The sequence below is a fragment of the Rhopalosiphum padi genome, chromosome 1 (assembly GCF_020882245.1).
Source record: "Rhopalosiphum padi isolate XX-2018 chromosome 1, ASM2088224v1, whole genome shotgun sequence".
Taxonomy (NCBI): Eukaryota; Metazoa; Arthropoda; class Insecta; order Hemiptera; family Aphididae; genus Rhopalosiphum; species Rhopalosiphum padi.
In genome coordinates, this window is record NC_083597.1 from 32,280,568 (window position 1) to 32,296,342 (window position 15,775).

At 26.4% G+C, this 15,775-nt stretch overlaps 3 protein-coding genes across 3 annotated transcripts in view; 1 reads left to right on the forward strand and 2 right to left on the reverse strand.

Moving 5' to 3' along the window:
- The window catches only part of LOC132920445 (guanine nucleotide-binding protein G(I)/G(S)/G(T) subunit beta-1), a 28,934-nt gene extending 24,928 nt beyond the window's left edge, over positions 1–4,006 (reverse strand). Inside the window, exon 1 of the mRNA XM_060982851.1 lies at positions 3,596–4,006. The gene's annotated coding sequence lies outside the window, so the exon portion shown is untranslated. The remainder of the gene's footprint in view (positions 1–3,595) is intronic.
- Positions 4,007–5,558: 1,552 nt separating this feature from the next.
- Positions 5,559–8,754, reverse strand: LOC132917937 (uncharacterized). Its single transcript, XM_060978938.1, has 3 exons — positions 8,577–8,754; positions 7,845–8,329; positions 5,559–6,798 (listed from the first exon to the last, which is right to left on the reverse strand). The coding sequence occupies exons 2-3, from the start codon at positions 8,295–8,297 to the stop codon at positions 6,589–6,591; spliced, it is 663 nt and encodes a 220-aa protein (XP_060834921.1). The 5' UTR covers positions 8,298–8,329; positions 8,577–8,754; the 3' UTR covers positions 5,559–6,588.
- A 180-nt stretch (positions 8,755–8,934) lies between these two features.
- On the forward strand, positions 8,935–11,853 carry LOC132917936 (signal peptidase complex subunit 1). Its single transcript, XM_060978937.1, has 4 exons — positions 8,935–9,122; positions 9,567–9,626; positions 9,693–9,779; positions 11,575–11,853. Exons 1-4 carry the CDS (start codon positions 9,087–9,089, stop codon positions 11,713–11,715), a joined length of 324 nt encoding a protein of 107 aa, XP_060834920.1. The 5' UTR covers positions 8,935–9,086; the 3' UTR covers positions 11,716–11,853.
- The last annotated feature ends 3,922 nt before the right edge of the window (positions 11,854–15,775 follow it).

Below are 15,775 nucleotides of genomic sequence, written 5' to 3' on the forward strand. Positions count from 1 at the left end.
TACAATAACTGTCATAGACTCAGAGCTCATAGATATACCACTATAATATAGTATATCCATGGTATATCTAACAGTTTTATTGCTAACCTTATAATATAATGTGTTTATTAAAATTGGTTCAGATAACTTAAATTATATCTAACTGTCTAAGATTTTATAATTTTTTAGTATAATTTTGATAATAAATTAAAATTAAGATATGTTAAGAATATTATTCCAGCAAAACTATACAAAAATTATGTATTCTATTTTTGTAGTAATGATGAGCTATTGAAAAAAAATTACTACTTGGAACATGGAAGTATATTTGACACAACAATTGAATAATAATGAATTCAGTTTTAACAGTAATCAATTCCATAAATAATATATTATAAATTATAGTATATTCTATATAAAAATTAATTCCAAGATTATCTTATTATTTTTAGATAATACAACCTTTGATTTTTACATCAATTCATTTCATATATTTATATGTATATATTTTTTTAAGTGTTTTTATTTTAGAAACAATAATAAAGTAATGTAAATGTTACAATACTTTAGATTAAAAAGTCCACCTTAGTAACAAATTTAATTGAAAAATAAAAACAGGGATCAAGAATTTAGAAGGTTACTTTAATTATGTATCCATGGGAGTTAAAGAATGAAAAAGACTTGGAAAAAGGTGAGAATCTTGATTCTAGGAGCAAAAAATATAGTGAAGGTTGCATGGAGAGAACTTACTCAAGATACAAATAAAATATTACAGATAATATTGATCACGAACTATGATAAATTGTTAAAAAATATTAATTAACCTTATGGGCATTATCAACAGACAACAGTATTCATAAGCACAACTAGGTGAGAGCTTGGGGAAGAGGCTTAGATTCTTCCTCCAATGTAAATTGTATAATAAAGCCATGGAAAAAGTTGTCTTTAATGAGGTGTATACAATTATTTTGCTAAACACGAGTAAGTATGCTGTAAGACTGTTTCTCAAATTTGGCAAATGTTTAGATTTGTTATACCATTTAAGGAGTTCTCTGTGGTGATACCAACTTCTTTTTTTTCAAAAAAGAACTAGCTTTTTAATGCATTTTCTTGTGCATGCCTACAGTATGATCATAAAGATAAATATTATTATATTAATGTAAACAGGCACGGATTGAAGAGGGCCAAGGGGCCCCCCGTAAACTCAGGAATATAGGTAAATTTTAGGATGGTCTGTTTTTGGCAGCCAATAAAATACAATATGCACATACTATTGCCCCCCTGCCCCATAAATTTAGTCTGGATCCATGCCTGAATGTAAATGTACATTTATCGCAAGCTATTTGCAAATATACCAACCATCTTAGAAGAAAGGGGTAGAGGAAATGTTCATACAAACTAATAGAGAAAAAATATGAAGGCGTCCTCAGAAAAATTTGGTTCTAGTTGCACGTATGCCAGTATTTTTTTTGCTTTTTGATATATGAAGCTGATAGATAAATAATGATTTGAATTAAAGCTGATAAGTGATATAAAATATAAAAAAGTTCCATAAAAAAAAAAAAAATAACTAAAGTTACATTAATATTATCAGAAATTTTGATTTTATTTTTAATTTCTAGTGAATACAATATTCAAAAGTTTTAGCTCAATAAACATTCTATAAAAATTAATTCTAAGTTAAGTATAGATTAATCAAAAATTGCTAATTTATATTACAAACTCGAGAACTTAATCTTTGTGAATTTTATTTAATAAAGTATATTATATTGATAAACACACAGATGTGTAATTATCAAATCACATGGGGTCCAAGATTTGTTTATGTTTGTTTCAGTAATGTTGGGTTTTTTTTTTTTATATATGCTGCAAAAATTTTCACAGTAAGTTAACACCCTTGCTATTGAATATTGTATTGTAATAATAAAATGATCCAAAACTAAAAAAAAAATGTTAATTACTTAATAGTGTTTAACTTTAATTTATCCCAAGGGTTCTTTTGATGTAAAATGTTTTTAAGTGCATGTTTTAATTTATAAATAGATACCTTAACTGTACAAAAGTATTTTCTTATTATTTGTTTGCATACTATTTTAAACAAACCTGATAATAGGTAATTTATTTGTTTAATATCATATGAAAAAAAAATTTGTTGAGCTTGATTTTCTAAATTCATTAGAAATTACATTCACTTTCTGTTATATAATAAATAAATAAACAATTATTTCATATTTATTTTTAAAAGTGAGATAAAGACCAAAAGATAATTAATGATTATGTTTATAAATAAGATTTAGATTTACTTATTTAAATATAAATAAAATGTTACAACTATTAAGGTATCAACTATAACTCTTAACATATATATCAATTGAGGCAAAAAGGAAGTGACAATGAAGTTTAGAAATATGATTGATGAAACCAATGTTACCTACGCCTTTATCATACCTTATTCCATACTTACATAAAACTACTCAATTGTAAAATATTGTAAAATAATAAAAAGTTAGTATTAAAAAGATAAATGTTCATATTTTTAAAAAAACAATAATTCATATTATTTTAAGAGTACCTAAGTTATGTACAGTAGTTGCTCTAATACTATTCAATATTGTATCTAGACTTAAAAATAAAGCATAATATTTATATTTTTACTAGTTTTACTCAGTGGTGTGACAAACTTTTTTATTTTACAAAACATACATCATCATTATATTATTACTTAATTCCTACATTATTACCTATTTAATATTAAACATTCTAAAATATGACTGAAATATTAGTATTTGTATAATAATAATTATTATTAACCTGAATTTGTCATATAAGCCTGTACAGTATACATAACATTTAGTATAAAGCTAAATAGGAAAATTAATAATTAATTTATCAGTTAGTAAATGAATATGATTATTTAGAAATTATTATCAACACAACTTATTAGGTTACTTGTTAAGTATTAAATAATTAATTTAAATATTTCTTCTCTTGAGTAAATGATCTTTAAATGATTATATACTTATAAGTGCATTTTTAATGGAAAATATATAGTGAACACGAAATAATTTAAAACTGTTAAATAAGATAGGTAACTATCAGCAAATAAGGCTCCAAAATGTTAGTAATTAATACTTGTCCATGAAGTGTTAATTATTGAAAATTAAATACTTTATCAATGCACAAAAGCAAATAATATTATATCTATTATACTAATAGAGAAACATCTAAGGGAAGTTACTTAATAGCAGTAAGATTACATTTTAAGTTTTAAAACCGGGCACAGTATTAGATATTAATATAATATATTATTAGGTAGGTAAATTAATCTCTAGTATAATCAAATTATACATAACGTGTAGAAGCAGAGGGCCTGTTAGTCGCTCCAAGAGAGCGTCTAACGACATGGGACTACAGTTTCACTATGTATCGGACTACCGTCGGTTTGTGTGTGTGTGCGGATGAACGGAACACTGCCGGTCGCCATACGAGTACTAATACATCCTTATCACAGGGGTAGTGCTTACACACAGTCTACGGGTTATTACAGCCTAGCCATACCCTTATTATTACCAATACTATAACACTATTATTACACAATTAATTGAGTAACACTCACCCTTGTCCGTGTAATGTATGACACTATTCAGTCCGGCCGAGTGCCCGATGTTTCTGTAAAGCACATTCACGTCGCTAACGCACTTGCGATACACCGAATTTCACGGCCGACACGCTCGCGCACCCGAATGCCAAACTCTAGACGAACCCGGACGGACGACCGCTCGGACTTGCACAAAATTTTCTGCTAAGACGGCGCACTGCACATATTATTATTATTTGGGTAACGAGACGCGATTTTCTTATTTCGCTTTTACTCTTACTCTTTTCTCTTTCTCTCTCTCTCTCACACACACTCGCTATTTTTTTTTTTATTTTATCGAATTAATAATAATAATAATAATAATAATAAAAAAAAAATTATTCCGTAGTGATACGCGCGCGGCACGAAGTGATAAAAATTGGGTGCGGCTTCCGTAGAGGAGTCCACACAGTCCACTCGCTCACTTCGCGGCTGTTCCGGCGGCAGGCGGGCGAAGTTGGTCCGCCGCTCCACCGCACCCACACCGAGAAATTTACCGACTGGCCCGCTACCGGTAGTTGACGTCATTGCCGACGTTTCTTGGAAGAAAAAAACGAACCGCGCCGGTCGCGGGTTCAACAGCAGATTAAACAGATACAATAATAACAGTGTTATAGACGAAATCTATAACAGATCTATTTAGTTATTATTATTGACTGTATACCTATAGTCAATTGGTCCATAATAACGGCCTAGGCATTCTGTATGTATCTATGTTATGTGTTGCTGGAGAGGTGGCGGCCCATTGAATTTTATACTATCTGTACTGAGTTGGCCAGTAGTGAATTTATTTTTGGTCCGAAAATACAATCATCTACGGTATTATGCGTTATTGTATTGACGAGCTCGTTGTTTCTGTGCATTTTAAAAAGGCACAAATATTTTACGATAAAAAAAAAAAAATAATAATAATTTGAACATTATTATAATATTATATTATTTTACCTTAGGTCAATAAAATATGTTGAACTGATATCGATTATAATGCTAACGAAAATAAAAATATACAACAGTGACGTCATCGATAGCATAATATTTCAGTGGGAAATTTGAATACGATATTATCTAATATATTATACGCGCACACATAAATTTTTTTTATTTTTATTAAACAATAATCAATGATTATTCGAATACAAATTATTAATTAATATCATATTGAAATTTACATTTACCTATTTATGAGTATATGCAACGCACGCTAAGTCGCAAGTCGAGTTTTACTATGCAAACATCATTGTTTTTATAACTGCGTTTGATCAGTTGTGTACCTAAAGTATTCGGACATTCACTAATCACTACTCAACCTGTATTTAAAATTGGATTTTTTTCAAATTCAATTATATTAAAAATATAATATTCTATGTTGAAAAAAGTGTAAGGTATTCATAAAATCTGTTTAGAATGTTTAGATATTGTTATAGACTATATAATCAGTACATATCATTGATTATATTATATTTGTTTGTCTTTTAAATAGATACAGGTCACAAGTATAATATTTCAGGAAAAATATTTTTTTTTACCAGAAGCTTTTTCTACTTATAGAAACAAATAAATAAAAATAACAGTTACTAACCAATTCTTAAAAAAATGTTATTAATAAAAATTGAATAAATACAATATTTAATTATTATAAATATATTTGTTTTATATTATTGAAATATAATATTTTTATTACATTGAAATTATTAAATTAAAATATAAATCATATAACATTTTACATGTAAATTGAGTGGTATAGAAACATCAAAAACTTACTTCATTTATAAAAATTTTTAATTTATAAAAAAATAAATAAAATAAAATAAATATTGAGTAGTTAAGAATTTCATTTTATTAAAAATAAATAATTAAATCTTCCAACTGTACAATATTCAGATAAAGTTATTGCATGTTTTATGGTTCAAACATAAAATAAATATGATCAGAATTTATATGATTTAAAATTAATTATGAAATTAAATATATTTGTCCCATTAATGACAAGTACAAATTAACATAATTATAATATTTTTCTAATTACTAATAAGTATACATGCAATTTTATTACAAATATCTAATAATTATATTTTAATTTAAACAAAAATAAAATACACAATTCAGATTGATTTAGAAACAATAACTCTATACATAAGGCACATAAATATTTGTACATTAAGTTTATTTTTATTATATTACATTGAATAATAATAACAATTTTTTAAAAATAATTTTGATTATGATTTTGATTATACATTTAATTGAAAAAAAAAAATACAATTATTTGGCATCTAACAAAAAAAACTGTGCACCGTAATTTTTCATTCAAACAGGTGCTTAAAATGTTGGTACAAGTAATTGCTCCAGTAGTCTTGCCACTACTTGTGTATAAAATTTAAAAAAAAAATTATCTACATAAAGATTTTTTTTATAGAAATTTATTCTAATATCATAAAAATATTAATAAAACTAGTTTCTTTGGTGTATAAAATATAGTTGTTATATAAAATTTAAATGTGGTTTGGTTTTATACTATAAAATATAAAATTATTTTAACGTTTTAAATATTATATAATATAATAGATGATTTATTTATCATACTCAATCACTAAATTTTGAGTCCCAAAACTAATCATTTAATTGGCACCTACTGATTGACAATATTTTAAGTAGTTATTATTTCATTATACATAGTGAAAAAAATTGTGAAATGGAATCACCTAAAAAAATATTTCAATATGAATTGATATAATTCATAAGTGTAGAGATCATATAAGTATTAAGTCATATAGCTTCACACATTAACCAAACTATGACTCAAGGAAATGGATCAATTTGTAAATTCATCAACATAAACCACTGTATTTGATTTTTAGACAAGTGAATTTCAAGCATTCGTTTTCTCCAAGCCCATATAACTCAAATGTAAAATAGTGAATATTTTTAGTGAAATTTCATATAAACATTTATTTTTTTGTTTTACTAAGAAACTAATCAGTATTCAGAAACTCTGCTAATTGATCTTTAGGTTTCATTATGATAATAATAATCCATCCAAGTACCGCTCCATAACATCGACAGCAGTTTAATGCTCGCCAAGTCTCTGAAACTTTAGCTTCGACTTTACCAGACATAATAGCTGTATCATATGTAGCACATGCAAATGCAGCTAAAGCTGTTAATACACTTAAGAATAATACCTGAAAAATAATAAAATTAAGTGTTTACATTGGTTTGAGAATAAATAATTTAAAAATTAAGTTACTTAGATAAAAATGTTATTTGTATTGACTATTGATTAGAAATTTAAGTCAGATTATAATTTTAAGTTAAAGAGAATTATTTTATAAAAACAGCAAATAATTTGACAAAAATTGAAGGAAATATTCATATTTAATATTTTTTTTAGTACTATAGGTAGATTGAGATTATTATTACTTTTACTAGACTGATATTAACCTAAATTAATGTTGAACTTAATCTTAACAAAAATAATATTATTATAATATAACATGAATAAAAATATTGGATATTATAATAGTATTAGGATATAATAATTCTTCAATTACGTAAATAATAAAATCCATTTTTTTATGGTAAAAGGGTAAGTCAGGATATTTTAAGGTTTTAATTCTTTTAGGTAAAAAAATCACTTTGTTTTTTGAAACATTTCGTTGAGAAAAAAGATTTATCGATATTTATTTTTACAAAAAAAAAGAATCTTTTATACCTCAAAATTTCAAAATTTGAATAAATGAATATACAAGGTGATTTTTTAATCTTCATATTTAAAATTAAGACAAGCGCAGTAGTGAAAAAACCTTTTTACGGGGCTACCCCGTATCACTTCACTCCGTGAATCAAAACTTTAAATATGTATAACTCATAAACTACTCGCCCTAAATTTGATTTTTATAAATCAAAATACTCAAAATATATTCTGCTTTGGAATATAAAATTAAAACTATGTTGTCATTCAAAAAAATAAAAAAATTAAAAAATTATAAGGATAAAAAATATAATTTTTTAATAAAAACATTGCTTTTTAACAACTTGAAACTATGTAAAAATCAGAATTTGGATATATGTATAATTTTAGCATGATAATGGGGTGAGCATGCTTAAAAAATCACCTAGTATATAGGACAAATGATGAGTTTAAAAAAAAAGAAATATACATAATATATTGCTCTTAGTTATTATAAAATCAATTAATAATAAAATAATATTAAGTATTTAAACTTACTAAAATATATTTTGGTTTGAAGCTCTCACATCTATACAAGTCAAAAATATCCAGAACTGTGCACATACATATAGTTGACAAAAAGAAAAATGACATCAATATTAATGGTGATCGATGGGATGCTTCACCTAAAAATAATTGTGCCAATGCTACTCCTGCAAGTAGACCTTGACTAACAGTGCCCAAAGATGCAAATACCCTTTGTACTCTTGCTGCAATTGGACGTAAATTATTGTAGTTCTCTGAAGAAGGTGGATGATCATTTATATGATTAAAAAAATCATTTTGTTCAGTTTTCACAAAACGATTTTGGTCTTGAACATAAATTACAATTTTATTGGCATCATTAGTACTGGTAGGACGTGCTGGATGTGATAAAGGACTTGTTGAACTATGCACATCATCTCTAACTTCTTCTAATATGGCTGCAACTGTATTGCGACTAGTGTCCATCTTTAGTTGAATTCAAATTATAGTTACATCACCTAGTTAGGATAACATTAAAATATATTTAAAGATCAATATGCTTTAGTAATATATATGATAGGTAGTTTTTCAAATAAGCTACTTAATAAAACTATACTGAAACATGAAAAAATTATTTACACAATGATATTTATTATACATAACTTTCATTTAGAATACAATATTATTGCACGTCAATCAAAAGTAGTTATAACTCAAAAATTATCAATCTTAATAAGGTATATTATAAGTTAGATAATAACAAACCATTTTTAAAATGATGACTAAATCGTAATACAAATGTTTTTTTTACTTTTGGATAATAAAGTTCATAACCAGAATGTAATTACATTATTAGATACATTTATTAATGCATAATTCACATTACAGGTAGAAAAGAAATTGACTAATAGATATTATATTACTTCAAATAAATAAAATGTAAACAAATAATAAACGAAAATAAATAAACACTGATAGTGATAAAAGCGCGAAATACATTGATAAGTTAAAACCAAAGAATAACAACCCCTGTAGTTCATTACTACAGGGTCTTTGAATAATATTAAGATGACGTGTGATAGATGGTATTATCAATACGATAACGTATGTCGTATACAAATTTATAATATTTGTGTCATAATCACAGACATATTAATACATTATAATTTGTATTCAGAATTTCTGAATATTCGAGTTTTTGAAGATTAATTACTATTTATATTTGAGAATTTATCTGTAGTTAAAGTATATTATTTTATTTGTGAGTTTTTCATAATGTTCGATAATTTATCAATTTGGAAATGGCATATGGTGAGAGATTTTAAAATTATTTAGCTTTATGATCAGAACATATTTTAAGGATTTTTTCGATGTATGCATAAATTTGATTTGATGCACCTTCTCATCCTACAGCAATGTGCCCCAAACCCCACGTTTTTCAAATTAAAGCTATGCAAATCATGTTCAAACACATCTAAATAAGCTTCTTGATCAAAGTACTATACTTACTAGGGTTCTTTTAATATTTTATTAAAACCAACATTATTTTCAAATACATTTATTTTATCATGAAGTATTTATTATGTACTTAATATTTTTAAATAAAGATATTACATTTATGCACCATGAAATTTAAAATGCAAATAATCTCTTTATTAGATGTTTATATTGAATTTTCGAATTCAACCTAAATATGTCCTACTACAAATTTAAAATATAAAATGTGTAATACTTAAATGATTAATATGTTTTTAGGATTTTGTTGGACAAAAACATGCTGAATATTTATTTAGAACCATTATTACTACATGTGGTGTAAGTTTTTTTTATATTTAATTAATTAAATGTTGATATTAATATTTTATTTTTTATATTTAATAGTTTGTTGGATTTATTTTGGGATACATAAAAGAGCAATTTTCAATCACAATTGGTCTAACATTAATTGGATTTTTTGTTTCTGCTTTAGTAAGTGAATTAATATAATATAATAATAACAGTAAAAAAAAAAAATAATAATAATTTTAAAAATGAAATATAATTTAGTATTGATGTATAAAGCTCTTATTTAACTGTATTTAGTAATTCAACCTTAAAATGTCGTATTTTTTATCAAGTATATTATTAATAATTATCATACATATTAAATGTGAAACGGACCAAATTGGTGTTATGTCTCAATTATTATTTACCTTTATTAAGAATCTATGATTGGATCATTTGGATCCAAACAAATGTTTAATGCTATCCAAAAAGAATGTATTTAAAAAAAAATTTTAATGAAAAATTAATGTAACTTCAATCTATACAGTTTTTACAGACTTCTGTTGCTGTACCTATTCATTAAATCTTACTGCTAGTATGATTAAAATATTATATTTTAATTCAATACAACTTTACATTTGTTTGGATCCAATAAATTCATTGATAACAGATTAAAAATAATAACAAGTGTGAAGCACGATTTAAGATAATTCGGTATTATCTTATTGTGGTGTGAAGTAACACTTATCACCAGTATTATCTATACAATTTGGTCCATTTAAAACCTAAATAAAATAACCATATTAGTATGTTTTGATTTTAATTTAATAACATACGAGGCATATCCAGAAAGTAAGAGTACTGAGGCTTTCACGACCGCAGCAAATATTTTTTTACTATGTTCGCTACACTGCTATATAGCTTTACTCCTCTCTTTTTAATCAAGACCATAACAAGTTCATTACGTTTAAAACTGTGGTCACAAGAATTTTTCTCGTGAAACATGTTGATTGAGTTTGCCGCCAAGTCCGAAATCCGCGCTGTCATTCATTACCTCTTTGGAACGCTATAAACAGGAGGGTGATAATTTTCTCAAGTCTATTGTTACTGGAGATAAAACTTGGGTTGCACACTATACCAAGAAACAGTCTGAACACTTTCATCACACCAGTTCACCCTCAACCAAAAAGTTCAAAACTACCATTTCAGTCAAAAAACTCATAGCATCAATGTTTTGGAGACCATAAAGGCATCATATTGATTGAATATTTACCTCAGGGGTAGACCATCAAAGCAGCAAGGTAATGTAAAACCCTAAATAAATTGAGAGGAGCTATTCAAAATAAAAGGAGAGGTCTGTTAACAAGAGGAGTCTGCCTGCTGCACGTCAACACCAGACCCCACACAGCCAATATCGTGAAGCAATTTTTTGGATGGGATGTTTTGAACTGCCCTCCATATTCCCCGACCTGGCGCCTTCAGATTACCATTTGTTCACTTCCCTGAAAAAGCACATAGGTGGAAAAAGATTTTCTAGTGACGAGGTGGTGAAGGGGTGGTCGAGAAGTGGACAAAGGAGGTGGCGGCAGACTCGATCGACATGTTTCACGAGAAAAAATCTTGTGACCACAGTTTTCAACGTACTGAACTTGTTATGGTCTTGTTATAAAGAAGAGGACTAAAGATATACAGCAGTGTAGCGAACATGGTAAAAAAATATTCCCTACGGTCGTGAGAGCCTCAGTACTCTTACTTTCCCTCGTAATATCAATTTTAAAATTGTAAATAATTGTTATTGCAAATAACTTTTTTTGTTTAACAACTATAGTTGTCCAGTTATCTGACAATTACTACAATATATATAAACAAGTACTTAATTATGAATTACAATTAACATTAAGTCCTTATCAAATAATACATTAAATCTATGATCGTTTTAAATGATTGGATTAATTGTTAGAAATTATAAATACTTAATTTCTTATTTTTTTTTTTTTAGCTAACAATTCCACCCTGGCCTTTTTATGCTCGTAATCCGCTCAAATGGCAAAAAGTAAAGAAGGTTAAGAAAATTGAAAATAACTTAACCTATGATGAATACAAAGAAGATAAAAAGAAAGAAAAAAAGAAGATAAAGTGAACTAGTTGATAGCATTTTTTTTTAAATATTATATTTTTTCCTATTATATTATATAATTTAAATTCATTATTTGAAATAAATATACGTTATACATATTACATTATAATAATTTTGAATAAAATAAAATATTATGATTAAGATGCAGATTTAAATATCTTAAAAATAAAAATGACTGTATTAATAAAGATTAATAATATAACAATATTTAAAAAGCTGCTCCTAAAAATTATTTTTAATGCAGTGTTAAATTTAAATGATTAAATAAAACTCTTTTTATTGTATTATTTAAATTAAAATTTACATAATTTGGTGCTTTTGATATTAATGCAAGTCATATACATATAAAACAACTTATTTGTATATATCCATATATACTGGATGATCCTGTATTTATGAATAGATACAGGATCATGGCTTTCTCCATTCTTTAATTTAATTATAAATTTATTCAAATTATAATTTATGGAATTTTTAATACCTTATATCTAAAAATTATATTTTCAATTTTTTAAGATATTTTGTATTACGTAAGGAGTGTTTGATATTGATACAAACTTCTATTTACCATACAACAACCTCTTTTTTTACCGTAAATTATTTATACTGAATAATTTTTTTTTTAATATGTTGATGTGCTTAAATCAAAATTTAAACAAATAGTTTTTCAATCATTAAAATGTATATTAAGGATAATAGTTGTTACTGTTATCCATCATTATAAAACATACAAAAAAAATCCAAAAAGTGCTCTAAAATTAAAAAAAAAAAACTATGAAATTGCAAAATAAAAGTTTCATTATAAAGTTGTTTGATGTATGCGATTAATGTTATGCTTGGAAACAGGGCCGGATTGGGACCCAGAAACTTACCGAGCAGAATAATTTTACCGGCTCATAATAATAGCTAGATATTTTAGCAAGTGGCTAATATAGCGGGGTAGCTTGCTGGCTCGATCCGGGTCTGTTTAAAAATTGTTTTGAGACATGAAAATACAACTTGCATTTAAATCTTTACCTAGATTATACAAAAGCATATTACCATATAGTTTTAAGCATAGGCTATGCTTTAATATACTTAAATTTATATCTTAGTCCATAGCTACAAACTATATTTAAATATTTAGAATTTAATTCCCAAATCCCTGATATATATGACTTATGTTCTACCCATCACAATTCATTTAAAAAATCTCTCTCATTGAAAATTTGCAGGAACTACAATATCTTAAACATTAAAACAGAAAATTGATTTTTGAGAAATAAATGTATTACTTTTATAATTTTTTTTTTCTGTAAATATCAATAGGTTCCTCACAAGTTTTTTTAAGCTATTTAAAAATCTTAAAGATATACCTATCATTTTAAAATAAGATATTTGTTTTTTGTACGAAGAATAGCAATTTTAGTACTTTGAAGTAATTCAAAAATGTTTTTAAAGGAAATTTTAATCTTTTACCTACCTGTCCTACCTATATTGTTAATTTGATTTGAAGAAAGTAGGTACGGGTGGTACCGTAAAAAAAAGCTTAAAAAATGATAACTATTAAAAAAAACACATGTTTAAAAAAATTATTATTTTATTTTGATCTGATATTTTGTAAGAAAAATATTTTCAAAAACCTTAATAGATCTTGAAATACTGAGTGTTATTGGATAAAATCAAGCATGTCACTAGAATTTTTTTCCAAGGGGGAGGGGCAAAGTGGGGCAAATATTTTTTTTACACGGGCTAATTCAATATTCAATATTTTAACAATCAATGAAGTTATTTAAATAAAATATAAATATTTTCGTATCATATAACATAACATAATATAGCTATTAGCTATATAGTATAAACTTTTGAATACCTAGTTAAAAATGTTTTAAGAATAATGCCAAATATTTTTTATGTACCTTATGTAAGAAAATTTTTAATCACAGACCTTCAACAACTATATTAATAATGATGTACAAAAATGATAATTTCTTTATTACTTTAATATACATACCTTTGTGAATGAATTTATGTTTTTTTTACTTACATTTTATAAATTAAAGTAACTGTGTTTAGTAATGAACAGATGAATTTGTTTGGCTCAACTTTAATGCAATGATTTGGGATACATTTGTTTGTTTATTTTCATCCAGTAATTAGTACTTAATAAAGGTAATAATTAGGGCTGGGATTTCGATGCACTTTGCATTGTTTTTCAAAGCTTACTGTGCAATGCTCATCTTGTCACAAATTTGTTTTATGTACATTTGAATGAGAATAAGAAAGTTTATTTTGCATTTTTTGGCATTTTTTAGTTTTTAGGTCATTTACTTAATTTTTTAGAGCATTTTAGAGTTTTTGGAGCATTTTTTGAGTTTTGAAAACCAAGTGTATGAATTTGAAATTTTATTTTAAGATTTTAAGATTTTTACACCAACATGGTTTTTAAATAAATATAACAGATTATAAGTAGGTACTCGTAATTCGTATTATATTATCGGACAAGGTGTGAGTAACCTCTACCCGCATTTCCTGTTAAATAATCTTAAATCGGTAAAATCGACGTCCGATGATTGCATTTTTTTTAGGACATTTTTCGGGGGTTTTTAGGGCATTAAAATCCCAGCCCTAGTAATAATAAATAAATAAAAGATTTTTTCTCATTTTAAATTGTAGTAAATAATTGCCTTATTAAACAATGCTAGTAGGTAGGTTAATCCATAATAAAAATACCAAAGATGTTGTTTGTTCAATCTTCATTAATATTCAATTATTATAATTTTTAATTAATAAAATAAAAAATGTATCTTTATTATATTGTACATATTTTTCGGTGGGGGCTAGAGCCCCACCTTGCCCTCCCCTTTGGCACCGTGCCTGGATAAAATCACTGTGTAAGCTGACGGTCTTCACTCATAATCGTTTTTCGTATACAATGATTTTATCATTGAATTTAAATTTTAGACAAAACCTAAAACGATTTACTTAATGACAAGGACAGAAGGTACCTATATTCAATTACTTCAGTACTCCATAATTACTTAACAGCAGAGCGGACCTACTTCAACTTTTTTTAACACCTAATGCTAAAAAAATTAATTAATATAAAGTTTTTTAGAAGTTGATTGGTTTTGCAGTATCTAAAATTTTCAAAAATAGGTATATAATATGCAATATGCTCATTTTTTTTATAGAATTTAAAATGTCAGCTTGTTGTACTTCGACTGCTTCACAAACAGCAAATTAACGTCACAATGTGTGCTCAGTAACAACTATCAAGAACTCTAAACGAATACAGTATTCAATTAAAACTTTTCTTCTTCATTTTGAACATATTCGCATTTTCATAGATATTATTAGGCGTATAGCAAAAGCTTTATATTAAAAGAACTTTGAGAACGCTACACCCACGACCCACATGTGCTATCTCCGTCTTATATATATGTAAAACAGCAAAAACAATTTTGCGCGGGATAGAATCACTCAGGCTGTAGTGCAAGGGCGGATCCTGCAGCATGTATTAACGGTAGGGGCACTTTATAGAGAAATTATATAATATAGATATAGTCCCCCACAAAAAAAAAACAATATGATAAAAATGCATGTTTTTTAATATTATTTTTTTCCAACGGGGGTGGCACTTGCCCCCAGTGCCCCCCTGAATCCGCCCTTGCTGTAGTGATAGTTAAGATCCCAAATTGACAAATAATATAGCTGAGAACATTATCTGTTTTAATATTTTGATATCATTTACACGAAAAATGTTCTTATTATTTCAAATTTCAAAATCCATTATTTTTGTGTTTTTCAAACTTGAATGATTTTTTTGTAGTTCCGATATCAAAAAAATAAAAACGGTATTTCTCAGCCAAAATCCTTTTTTATGTGGTGAACATTTCATTTCTTAATTATGACTGTATAGCCTTCTCGCAGTTCTTTCCACGCATGCGCAAAACAGTTTTTGCTGTTATACATTTTGTAAGATGGAGACAACACGTGCAAGTGTGTAGCATTCTTTCGATTTTAACGAATGTTAAAGTCTTCTAAACTAATGATGTTTAATGTACGATCGGTTGCTAACTAA

What these genes read in the sequence shown, in the direction of transcription:
- LOC132917936 (XM_060978937.1), top strand. Translation starts at nt 9,087, where the DNA reads ATGTTCGATAATTTATCAATTTGGAAATGGCATATG. An exon ending in CAATTTGGAAATGGCATATG is followed by an intron (nt 9,123 to 9,566) that starts GTGAGAGATTTT and finishes ATATGTTTTTAG; the next exon opens with GATTTTGTTGGACAAAAACA. An exon ending in GATTTTTTGTTTCTGCTTTA is followed by an intron (nt 9,780 to 11,574) that starts GTAAGTGAATTA and finishes TTTTTTTTTTAG; the next exon opens with CTAACAATTCCACCCTGGCC.
- LOC132917937 (XM_060978938.1), bottom strand. Translation starts at nt 8,297, where the DNA reads ATGGACACTAGTCGCAATACAGTTGCAGCCATATTAGAAGAAGTTAGA. An exon ending in TCAAACCAAAATATATTTTA is followed by an intron (nt 6,799 to 7,844) that starts GTAAGTTTAAAT and finishes ATTATTTTTCAG; the next exon opens with GTATTATTCTTAAGTGTATT.